Below are 13,158 nucleotides of genomic sequence, written 5' to 3'. Positions count from 1 at the left end.
GTGGTGCAGCAGCAAGGTTGCTACCTTACAGTACCAGAGACCTGGGTTCGATCTTGACTACGGGTGCTGTCTGTATGGAGTTTGTATGTTCTCCCCATGACTGTGTGGGTTTTCCCCAGTTGATCAGGTTTCCTCCCACACTCCAAAGACAGGTTTGTAGGTTAATTGGCTTTGGTAAAAATTGTCCCTAGTGTGCAGGGTAATGTTAGTGCATGGGGGTTTGTTGGTTGGCGTGGACACGGTGAGCTGTATCATTAAACTCAACTAAACTAAACAAAGAAGGGAGATAACAATAGATAGGAACACGGAAAATGTTGGTAATAAACTCTTGTGGAAATACTTTCCAACTCAAGTAATGAGATGTTTGATAACTTTTATGAGATGCTTTGCCTGTTTGATGTTGTATTGTTGAATCTCTGATAATAACCGACCTCATTAGTTAAAAGCTGAAATTCAGTACAGCATGTCCTCCTACTCACAAATGATTAAAGAAATTTCAAACAGCAGCCAGCTTTCACACCTTTAATCTGATTCTTGAGAAATGTGATAATTTCGCTGTAATGAGAAAAGATTGCATCTGAATGTGTCATTGACTCACACAGAGACACCAATGCAATGTTCCCAATCATTGCACTGCTGTGATTTCACCTCCCCATTAACATTTAAAGCTAATCTAGAAAATGAAGAGTTTGGTTTTATAATGGTGCAATAAATTGAAATGAAATTGCAACTCAAGTACATATTACTGAGATAACTGCCAGGAATGTATAGCTGCTGCACTATTGAGGGTTAACGGTGGGTTATCAAATGTTGTGGAGAAATTCTTGCCTTCCCTTAAACCTACACCTTCCTAATATTACAGTTTCAAGCAATATTGGAATTGAAGGAGTTCTGATGATTGCAGGCATATTTGAATAGCGTAAACAGCAATAAATCACCATAAGATTAATTATTCAGTCCTGTTGTGAAAGATGATTTCTGAGTGAAAATGATAGGCTTCGATCAATTTGCACTGGAGTCTCTCATGCAGGTGAGGTATAAATGGAAGGCTATCCGATTACAGCATGGTGTTCTCGAAAATGTAGCTGGTCAGCAAGTATAGCTGCACACAACACACATTTAGATGAAACAAAGTTATCTTACACAGAGAAACTCCAGCTGCGTCCGTGAATATGCTTATGATCCCAAACCATGGGACTGTCCATTTGTAACCAAGCTTGCTGAACTTGCTGGGTACATGTGTCCCTTGCAAGTAGGTTGCAGGTATTTTCAATAGTGTGAACTGCAGCATTGAAACATGATGAAGGGCATCCTCAAGTGTCAAGTATCCTCAAGTATAAAACAACATTTCTACAATTCCACTTACAGGTCAAAATAAAGACTGACGAAAATTATTAAAACAGCAATTTTCAATTTAAGTTAGTGGATCCAAATATTATGTTACAAATGCAGATAAACATGACTGCATGACAAATAGACATTCCTGGCAATATTAATCATGTTAAAAAGGCTAAAGATTTCAATCTATCAAGTCAATTCCAACCAAATATGATCAAGGCCAATATACTCTATATCCTCTTTTATGGGGCTAGAAATGAAATTACACATTTTTATAGAGAAATGTAGAAACATGGAAGCGCAGATGTTGGGTTACAAAAAAAATGTTTTAAAAAATCACATTTTTATTCCTGACATATAGAATGTAATTGATATTACTCTGAATTTGCTCCTGATGTGTGGAATATAAGTCATTGTTGATTCCCTATACAGGGAATGAAAAGGAAATTATAGGCCACGTCTTTTTTTAACAGTCTGTGGGAATTAGGATATTTCCTACTAATTAGGTAGAAAACAGTGATGTTACTGGTACTTTTGATATGTGATATCATTCTTTATATTGACCAGTAACAAATATTTGTTATTGGTACAGCATATAAATTCGCATGACATCGTTCAAGAATAATTAATTCAAAAAAAAAATCTGTGGCATGGTAAGAGATAGAAGTTGGGAACATGGAACATAAAACATTAAACATAGAACAATACAGTACAAAAATATGCCCTTGTGCCAAACATGATGCCAAGATAAGCTGATCTCATTTGCTTGTACTTGATAAATATTCCTCTATTCCTAATGTACCAGCCTACTCCACCACCGCTGGCAATGTGTTCCAGGCCCTCACCAGGCCCACACACCTCATAGCTATGGTTCTAGTATTGGACATTTCCACCCTGAGTGAACGGTTCTGACTCTACCCTATCTATGCCTCTCATAATTTCTTATAGTTCTATCGTGTCTTCCCCCGACCTCCGAGAATACAGAGAAAAACATCCCGGTCTAAACAACCTCTACCTGCAGCTGAAACACTCTAATTCAGGTACCATTCTGGCAAACCTCCTCTGCACTCTTCCCAAAGCATCCACGTCTTTCCTGTAATGGGGCAAGCAGAACTGCACGCAATACTCCAAATGCTGTCTAACCAAAGTCCTATAGAGATACATCATGACTTCCTGACTCTTATGTTCAATGCCTAGCAATGAAGGCAAGCATTCGATATGCCTCCTTTACCACCCTATTCATGTTAAGTAAGCTATGAACTTGGACTCCAAAATCCCTCTACACATCAATGCTGTTGAGAGTCTTGCCATTAATTGTATACTCTCTCCTCACTTTCAACCTCCCAAAGTGCAACATTTCACTTTCTCGGGTCTATATCCCGCTGTATCTCTGACATCATTCCTCAATGACTGCAACTCCTCCTGTTTGGTGTCGTCAGTAAACTTACTTGTCTTCCCATCTACATTTGTGTCTCGGTCATTTCACAGACATCAGAGGACCCAGCACAGAAGCCTGCAGAACTCCACTGGTCATAGACCGCCAGCCAGACTGTCTACCGTCAACCACAATACTTATGTCTTCTATGAATGACCCAGTCCTGAATCCATATGACCATGTCACCATGAATCCTGTACATCTTAATCTCCTGGATCAGCCGACCATGTGCTATCTTATCAAATGCCTTACTAAGATGCATGTATACAACATCCACTGCCTCACCTTCATCAATCTGCCTTGCCACCTCCTCAAAAAAAACTCAATCAAGTTAGTGAGACACGAACCGGCCATGTACAAAGCAGTGCTGGCTATTCCTAATTAGCCCATTCACATCTGTGGATGTAAATCCTATCTCGAAGAATTATCTCCAATAGTTTCCCGAACATTGACACAAGGCCTACCAGCCTATAGTTGCCTGGATTCTCACTCCTTCCCTTCTTAAACAAAGGAACAACATTGGCTGCTCTCCTGTCCTCCAGAACCTCCCCTGTGGCCAGAGAAGGAACAAAGATCCTCGTCAGGGCCCCCACAATCTCCTCCCTTGCCTCCCTCAATAACCTGGGATAGATCCCATCAGGCCCTGGGGACATCCATTTTAATGCTCTTCAAGAGCCTCAGCATCACCTCCTTCTTGATCTCAAACTGCCCTAGCTTTTTTGTATTCTCCACACTGATCTTGCTGATATCCTAGTCAGTCTCCTTGGCAAATACAGATGCAACGTGCTCATTTCCTACCTTACCTACATCCTCCTACTCCAAGCATTACTTCCCTCCTTTATATTTGAGGGATCCTACCTTCTCCCTGATCACCCTCTGAATGTTAACAAATGTATAAAAAAACATGGGATTTTCCTTAATCTTTCCAGCCCTTCCCATTCCATTCCCCTCTTTGCCCCTTCTAAAGGCCAGCTTGAGTTCTCTCCTACACGCTTTATATTCCATGCGATAAGTAGTTTCCAACTAATAGTGGTTTAGAAAGAAAAACACGTTTGCAATCACTTCACCCCTTTGTGGTAATCTTACTATGAACAGTAAACGGCCTGTTTACACGTGTCTTCATCATTACCATTCGGGAGCATCTCAAAGCATTTCGCCCATAATGAATTACTTTGCAGTATCTGGACTATTGTAATGTAGCCAAAACGGAGCTCGACGTCCCAGTTGCAAACCTATGACATCGCCGATATTTATTACTTAAAGCATTAGAACCAGAACCGAATAAATAAAAACGTAAAACCCAGGCAGAATGCAGTGAAACATTTCAATTTTCAAATCGCAGCCATCTCAGCTTGATATGTGTAGATGTTAAGATTTGTACTAATTTAAATACAGGTCTAAAATGGGTCCTTGTCTGCAAAGATTACAATTTGTTAAACTCAAAAATCCGTCTAAAAAGTCAATGTAAAATTAATATAAGGTTTTCACACGCAAGATCGCCAAGTGCAATAGGAAACTACACACCGAGTCCAATGTAAAAACTGTTGTTTGTAATGTGATTACTGAGTGTGAAGCTTCCGATGTCAATTAGGCGTTGCGAACTCAGGAATGAAACATATAAAATACATATAATTTCGTTTTTTCATAAAAGTAGCCACCTTTGTAACTAATTTATTCAGTTCGACAACTGTGTAGATGTTCAAATAACAAGAGTTGTGGAATAAAGAAGAATTTAGATAAAAATGATGCTGTTTTCGGATGATGGGAGAGGGGCGTTAGTGCAAAGCAGAATCTCACAAACAATTAATCGCAAAACACTGTTTACCTGCAGTTGTGTATAGGTTTGTAATTAAACATCTTAAGGTATCAATTTGTTTGTGGTTCAGTGATACTATACGAAACAGCTGAAGCATAGTAACAGATCTTTAGTCAGAGGGTGGTGAATCTGAGGAATTCTTTGCCACAGAAGGCTGTGGAGGCAAAGTCAGTGGATATATTTAAGGCAGAGATAGATAGATTCTTGATTAGTCCAGGTGTCAGATGTTATGGGGAGAAGGCAAGAGAATGGGGTTTGGAGGGGTATATAGATCAGCCATGATTGAATGGCGAAGTAGACTTGATGGGCGCTTATGAGCTTTTGATTATTGAGCAAACATGAAACATCAACTCACTTAGATTGTGAATATATTAATGTATGAAGTGTCAGACAAGGACAGCTGCTACCTAAAACGAAACTTTTTTGGAAATTCACTGCCCACAATGGTGTGCAGTTTGATGGCGCCGTCTCAGGTGTTATCACTGGCGTTTTTCACTCAGCTGCTCATTTGAAGATCTGCGAGTGTGTCAGCGGCAGGGCTGCCCACAAAATGTCCCGTGCTGCATTTGACAGCCCATCTGAACATTTAACGCACTTCGAAGGGAGAATCGATGCCGTGCTAGAACCACCTGGAAGGAAATAGATTCATTCAAAGAGAAGCGCAGACAACTGTTTCAATGTTTCATTGAGATGAAAGTGCAGATTAACTACAATAGTGTTCCGATACTGTTAGCTGTGGCGAGGAAGATCATAGAATCATACAGCGTGGAAACAGCCCCGATGCCCATGCCGACCAACATGTCCCACCTGCCTGCGTTTTGTCATTATCCTTCTAAACCTATCCCACCCATGTACCCGTCCAAATATATTTTAAATATTGTAATAGTACCTGCCTCAACTACCTCCTTTAGCAGCTCGTTCCATAAACCCGCCCCATTTCCTATTAAATCTACCCCCCTCACCTTAAACTCATGTTCTTGATTCCCCTACTCTGTGTAAAAGACACTGTGCATTTACACCACCTATTTCTCTCATGATCTTATGGATCTTATATCATCCTCCTGCGCTCCGAGTAAAGACCTAGCCTGCTCACCCACTCTTATGGCTTAGGTCCTCGAGTCCTGGCAACATCCTCACTTACTTGCCATGATGTTTCACAGGGAGGACATTCTGGTTACGTGTGATTATACACATAGTTGTGTGGACGCGCAATTGTCTACAGCAATGTTCAAATGTGAGAAGTGGATTCTCCAGCCTTTCTTATTTATGTACATAGGCAAAGTAGTTCCTTCCTGTGTGAATTCACGCATATGAATTTCACTTTCACGTTAGTGTGAAAACTGATAGCAATATTGGATATGTAAAAATTACTCCTTGTCTGTTGTCACCAAATATCTAAATTCGCGACAGAAAATAATTAACAGGGGCTGTTTGAAGGGTGAAAATATTATAAACGAAATAGAACACGGGAGAGTTTCCATCTTCACAGTCGGGATGAAATCGGGGATGTAACTATATGTTTCAGACGCTGGCCTGCTTCGGTGCAAATTCCTTGAAATTCATTTCCATTGAGGGATGAAATGCGCATCTAGCACCAAGACGTTCGCTCGGGTTAACTGTACAAATGGCAGTTCCTTGAAAACCAGGCATAGTCTCAGCACTTAGTAATGGCACAGCGGGGAAAAAAACCCAGTACCTCGTATTAATTTGTGCAACAGTGGATTCAAATTATTAATAGGATATCAACAACTTAATTATTTTAAAGTAAAATTCTATAAGTAGCGGAATAGTAACCATTTTTTAAGTAACAATCTTTTCGTACAGAACAATTCTTAAAGAAGCAAACGTGCCCGTAGCGAAACAGAATGTCACTGATTAAGATTGACACACAAAATGCCGGAGTAACTCAGCGGGACAGGCGGGAATGGCCCATTCCTTCTCTCCAGAGATGCTGCCTGACCCGCTGAGTTACCCCAGCATTTCGTGTCTATCTTTGGTGTAAACCAACAGCTCCGGTCCCTTCCTACACATTTCGTCTGTCGCTGATTAATGCCACAGTTGTAGAGATAGAGGAAAGCCAACAAAAAAGTTTTGATATGTTTCTGTCATCATTTAATTTAAATTCTAGCCGGTAAAGTGTGCACAGATGTCCAGCAGGAGGTGTCAAAGGCGCCTAGTCTCAACCCCTCGGATCATTGTTGATTCACCTGCAAGAATTACTTCCATCCTTGCGAGATGTCTCAATTCTTTCCGTAAGCTTCCCCCCCCGTCTGCTTACAGATACTTCAGGCGTTTATTTCACTTAGTTTTCCAATGAGGATGAAGCTCCCCGCGCGGTTCGACACGGTCGAACGCATGGATGCTTTTGGGCAATCAGTCTCGGCCAAGCCTGTAGCAGGTGAGAATAACCTGCACTTCAGAGTAATGTCAACAGTGCGTTGCCGTAAGACAGATGCTGGGCGAAGTTACGACTAGATGATAGACGGGGAGAAAAAGAAATATACGCAAATGTTATGGGGCGGATATAACAAGTGCAAGTACTATACTATTACCAGAAAGATGTAAAAGGTATAAGTATAGATGGAAAAAAAAACATATCACTTAAGGCTTCGGCATTGGATAAATCAAGGCAGATATAATGTATATTGCAAAAATACAGTGATTTTTTTTACAGAGTTGTTACTGTATTTATTTCACGGCGAAAAGACTCTAATCATTCTGATTATAAAGGCGAATGGGTCTGGTGAATTTGATTGAGTCTGGAGGAGTTGGCGCTTTTCCAGGGATATTTCATCCTCTCTGTTATTATTCTACGCAGAGCCGGGTGTTGGATTTTGGCTTCTCGGTCCTGTTTGAATAGGATAGACCTTATTTTCTTTCGCATTCTGCGCATGTCCACCACGCCTGTAAATGACACGAATAGCAAGGCAGGTAAATGGAGCCAATCGGTGAGAAACTGCTGGCATTCGAGGGTTGTTTAGTGTCAGCCCCCTTTTAATTAGATCATCCAGCTCCAAATCGGCAATACAAGTTTCCTAAACCGAATCGCACGTCGCCAAGTGCGCATATGGATTGTTTTATAGATTAAAGTCCACATTGGATCCAAGGAATTGTGCCTACTGGGTGGGGGAAATAAACTTACTTCGACTCTCTTTTGGACTTCCCTAAATCTTGATCTTCGCCGCCAGGGCCAACGCATTTGGCGAAAGCCATGTTCCAGCCTCCGGCCAAGAGATGCTTCACCATCGAGGCTCTGGTAGGCAAAGACAACGCGTCCACTCTGGGGGATGAACCGCTCCGACCGACAGCTCTGAGATACGCCGACTCGCTGCACGCCTCCCACTTCGGAAGTGGCTTTCAGAACGCCGGCAGGACTCTCTACAGCAGCCCCGAGCTCTTGTTTCCCGACCCGGTAACCCACGCGGCCAGCCCCGCTCTCTCAATTCACCCAGGCAACGCACATCATCTGTCCGCACAGTCTTTCTTTGCGCCCCAGCAGAGAGAAGCACTAAGTTTTTACCCATGGGTTTTAAGGAACAGATACCTGGGTCACAGATTTCAAGGTAAATGAACGCGATTGTAACGATTATTGCGCCAATAAATATATTGTGTAATGCAATTTAACCCTGTATTAATGTAACATCAGTTGTTTTACACCTGAACACGCTTGTATGGAAAGGTTATGTCTTAAATACCTGGCGTTTGCTAACACAAGACGGGCTTGTATTTTGTCAGTCTATTTTTAGACTTTTGCTTTAAACGAGTAAATCCATAGGAAACGATTTCTGCTAATTAACTAAACGTTGCTCCAGCGAGGCGCAGGCCATACACGCTGGTAAACCGGACTGCAACAGAAAGTAGAACTAGGCCAGCTCATATGGAAATCAAGTTAAAACATGCAAGCAATGTGCGGAGTGTCAAGAGGCGACGATCGTTTAAAAATAATAATACTCAGTAAGACACAAAATGCTGGAGTAACTTAGCGGGACAGGCAGCTTCTCCGGAGAGAAAGAATGGGTGACGTTCCGGGTCGCAAACCTTCTTCAGACTTGAGTCCTTCTCTCCAGAGATGCTGCCTGTCATTCTCTCCAGAGATGCTGCCTGTCCTTCTCTCCAGAGATGCTGCCTGTCCTTCTCTCCAGAGATGCTGCCTGTCCCACTGAGTTACCCCAGCATTTTGTATCTATCTTGGGTTTAAACCAACATCTGCAGTTCCTTCCTACACAATACTCAGTGAGAATCAGGCTCTATCAAGAATGGTGCACCCAACCCCGTCAGCCTCAGTTGTCATGGAAGATTCCCGGCGAGGTTTTGAATTTACGGCAGTATTAAGACAGGCGCAGCGCTTTGTGGACTTAAAAATCTGCGTTCTCAATGTGGATTTAATTTAGGTTTATAGAGAGAACAACCACTAAAGTATTTGATAGTGTACTCATCAGCGCCCCGACTCTAGTTTGAAAGTTGATGGGTTGGTTTAAAGTTTCCCAACCCCTCAAATCGCGGTCTGCCTTGAATTCACTGGGGAATGGGGAAGACGGCTGGTGCTTTGTCTGTCGGATGTAGCCTCTGTCAAATGGTTACCTTGCACACTTTACCGGCGGGTTAGGTGCGCGATGTCACCCCGTATCTAGTTTGTAGTTCAGCTTATCCGAAAGATCGAAGTCTCTGTAACTGTTACTAGCAAACAACGTGCTAACTCACAAGATGGAATGCAGCGCGGCCCGGTCATAAGCCACCAACATTTCAACACAAATCAAAGAATTCACATTGATTTTGCTCAATCGTTATGAACATTCCTGCTAAAAAAAAAAGTATATGTTATGAATGTTGAAAATGATGCCCTTTGTTGTAAACGCTTGGAATCTTTTTTTTTAAATGTATTCTCTCTTTACTATTAATATCCGTCTTCAATGCGCAGATTTTTAATACAAACTTCTTCAAGTATGGAGATGTATTGCTATACATGCAGACGGCGCAATGCCGTATTTTTGCACGAGCTTTTCTGGTAAATAAATTAAAAACAAGTTACAAGAGTGAGCAATTTGTGTACCTAATAGTTTTGCACAAATGTTTCACAAATATTGCACCGCGATGTTTGGAATGCAAATATATGGTTCTTTAGTAACAGTTGAACTGCCTTAGTATTTAAAGAATTATCGTTGTATGATGATATCATTAAATCAAATGGTCAATATATGTAATAATTGGTTCATATCATTAGTGAAAATACGTTCTATAATATCAACTTGTTCCGTAAAATGACCAATATTTCCGGCCTTTGGACATGAAAGACGCAACAGTTAATGGGATTTGCGTCTGTGTACTAAATTTACTAGAATTAAACTGGATGGATTAAAAGGACAAATGAAAAATATACAGAAATCAACATTATGAATGTGAATGAGCGTTTAATACACGAACAGTAACACAGAACGATGGTCCTTTAAACTTTGAAAAAAGGTTTCCAGAACGGAAGGACGAAGTAACCTTACCTCGGCAGGGTATGGATCCTGGCGAGGTCTGAGTTTAGGGCTGTGGATCATGTGTAGACAGGTCAGATTAGTTTATCTCGGCATCATGTTCGGCACAGACATTGTGGGCCGAATGGCCTGTTAATATGCTGTACTTTCCAGTTCTGTTCTAGCCTTAAATTCAACCAATTCTGAAGGACAGTAGTTGGATTAAGAGAAAGAGGTAGGGTAGGGTGAAATTGGATATTGCTGCTGAATTAGAGCGGTGAAGAGCAGGGGATGAGGGTTTAGGATAGGGGATAGGTGGGACGCTGGCGCATGTATTTATATATTGAATATTTTTGTTGTTTATTGTGGTGTTTACATAGTACTGTGTCTGAAGAAGGGCATCCACCTGTAACGTCACCTATTCCTTTTCTCCAGAGATGGTGCCTGATCCGCTGAGTTACTCCAGTTTTTTGTGTCTGTCTTCGGTTTAAACCAGCATCGGCAGTTCCTTCCTAAACATGTTTACATATCTGTTGTTTTGCTGCATTGCCTGTGCATTGCATTGTTTCGTTCCGGGACATGTGACAATAAAACTCTCTTGACTATCTTGACTCTTGTTTAGAAAAAGATAAAAATACATTGACACATTGGTTCGAATAACCACAAATCAGCTGATTAGAGAAAGGAGATTTTGCGCAATTTGAGGAAAGTTTGTGTTTACACGCGACCTGTAAATTTAAACCAAGTGTCGCAACCGAAAGGAAAGACGGAAGAAATTAGTGTAGGAATAAACTGCAGATGGTGCTCTAAACCGAAGATAGACTCAAACAAGCTGGAGTAACTCAGCGGGTCAGGCAGCATCTTTGGAGAAAGGGAATGGGCAAACAAGCTGGAGTAACTCAGCGGGTCAGGCAGCATCTTTGGAGAAAAGTAATAGGTGACGTTTCGGGTCGAGATGACCCGCTGAGTTACTCCAGCTTTTTATGTCCATCGACGGAGTGAATTGGCTCTGGAACATTATGTTGTGACTTCAGATGCAAATGTATATTTATCATCATCAGCACTACGCAAAATAAAACAACAAAATGGGTCAAAATACTTGTCCATATTGTACAACACGGAGACAAGGGAACTTGGATATTTATGAAGCAAGGTGACTTTACTGTGGAACCCGGTGACTTGTCCTAAACTGCCTACTGCAAGCTTACAAGCTGCGAAGTAGTGTATGTACCCATCATAGCACAAGTGTGCATATTTCAGAGTGTGGTTCGTAAGGAAAAAAATAACGCATTTTGCACACTATGTCAAATGTGTGAAACGTGGCATATTTATACAAAAAAAGTAAAATTACTTGTTTATTTTCCGGAGATGAGACAAGAATTCGCATCGCCCTGTGAAGCTGGGGTATTTAAATTGAAGTAATTAAATAAACCTGGGGAGATGGAGGATACTAAACTAATGGATCGAATTAAAAAAGAACATTTGTTTTATTAATATCTTTCAGCGGAGGATATATATCATCCTGTAGTGATACCAATGCGGTTGGTACTTAATTTCATTCTCTGTTCACGGGTTGACCACGACCTTCAAACTCAAATAACAAGACGAACTCAGACAGAAAAAAACACACATTTAAAGCGTTGAACGGATGCCAAAGGAAACTGGTGCTTACGGCATACATTACCGATGGCCTTTTAAATGGAGTGTGTACATTGAATCAGAGCTTGCCTGCTAAATACGAAGTGCAATCCCAACGACCAGAGAAGGTTGGAGAGAAGAAAAAATACTGTCATGTGACTAGGACAATCTAAAATTAGGGCCCTGTAATTAGGCCAAAGTCAAATCAGAGGCATGAGCTGTAAACACTTCAAATTGGCTAAACCGTCAATAATATATATATATATATATATATATCTCACAATAACAAAACATCGTCCCAAAGCATTTCCGAGGAACATGTTCAGGCAAATTTTACTTAGTACAACAATGAGTAATTATGGCAAGTGTCAAAAGCTAGATCAATTAGTCATCGATGGTAGAGAGGCTTAGGATGGGAATTCCAATATTTGGGGACAGTGGCAGAAGCTGCTACTGTGTAAGGAAAAGCAACCAGGCATGATCACAGCACCAGAACAGAGACCTTGGCGATTTGTGGTGATGGGGAAGATGACAGAGATATATAAAGACAAAACTTATCGTTCTATTATTGATGTTATAACCTAAATTATTATTTAAATTTGAAAAATATTATCAATGCTACAAACCTTAAATAGTATTAGTTTTTAGATTGAAGTTTCAGAGATACAGCATGGAAACAGGGCGTTTGGCTCACCAGGCCCACACCAACCATCGATCACCCTTTCACACTAGTTCTCCATTATTCCATCTTCTCATCCACTACCTACACACTAGAGGCAGTTTTTAGAGGTCAATTAACCTGAGGCGGCAGCTCTAGCAGCTATGCCATGATTGTGCCACCTTTACAAGTACAGAATAAGTACAGAAAGTGCTGCAAATGCTAGTCAAGTATCATCTACGGTGTGATAAATTCAATTCATTATATATGTTGCTGACCTGTGATCACATCTTTCTGATAAAAGATCAATGATCTGGGATATTAACTCTGTTCCTCTCTCCACAGATGGCTGGATGAGCTATTGATTATATTAGTGCCCGAGAATTTCATCCCCTATGTCAAATGTATATACGTGTGTATGATGTAGGTGTGGACTCAACTCTCCAACATCAAATTATTTAATACCTGAAACTCTAATTATATGAGTGTGTTTTAAATGAGTTATCACTATTGTTCACCATTTGCTAGCTAATGTTTGAAAATAGTTCTGCAAGTTGGAACACAGAACCCATTCTGAGTTATTATTTAATATTTGCGGTGCAGTTATGTTTGGACAGTTAACTCGTAAACCTTTTTGCAATTTTTTCCAGTTAGTAAAATATGAGAACATTTATTGAAGAATTGAGGTTGTTAAATTGGCAGTGACTTAATTGTTGCTTGGTACACAAAAATGCTAGAGAAACTCAGCGGGTGCAGCAGCATCTATGGAGCAAAGGAGATTGGCAAAGTTTCGGGTCGAAACCCTTCTTCAGAC

At 40.9% G+C, this 13,158-nt stretch overlaps 1 protein-coding gene across 1 annotated transcript in view; it reads left to right on the top strand.

The window, feature by feature from the left end:
* The first annotated feature begins 7,043 nt into the window (after positions 1–7,043).
* LOC116978509 (homeobox protein EMX1-like) overlaps positions 7,044–13,158 on the top strand; it is a 40,152-nt gene continuing 34,037 nt past the window's right edge. The window contains exon 1 of the mRNA XM_033029690.1: positions 7,044–8,152. Coding sequence (XP_032885581.1) covers positions 7,801–8,152 — 352 coding nt within the window. The 5' untranslated portion in view covers positions 7,044–7,800. The remainder of the gene's footprint in view (positions 8,153–13,158) is intronic.

Source organism: Amblyraja radiata, chromosome 11 (assembly GCF_010909765.2).
Source record: "Amblyraja radiata isolate CabotCenter1 chromosome 11, sAmbRad1.1.pri, whole genome shotgun sequence".
Taxonomy (NCBI): domain Eukaryota; kingdom Metazoa; phylum Chordata; class Chondrichthyes; order Rajiformes; family Rajidae; genus Amblyraja; species Amblyraja radiata.
Note: the sequence above shows the minus strand (reverse complement) of the source record. Positions and strands in the feature narration are given on the sequence as shown.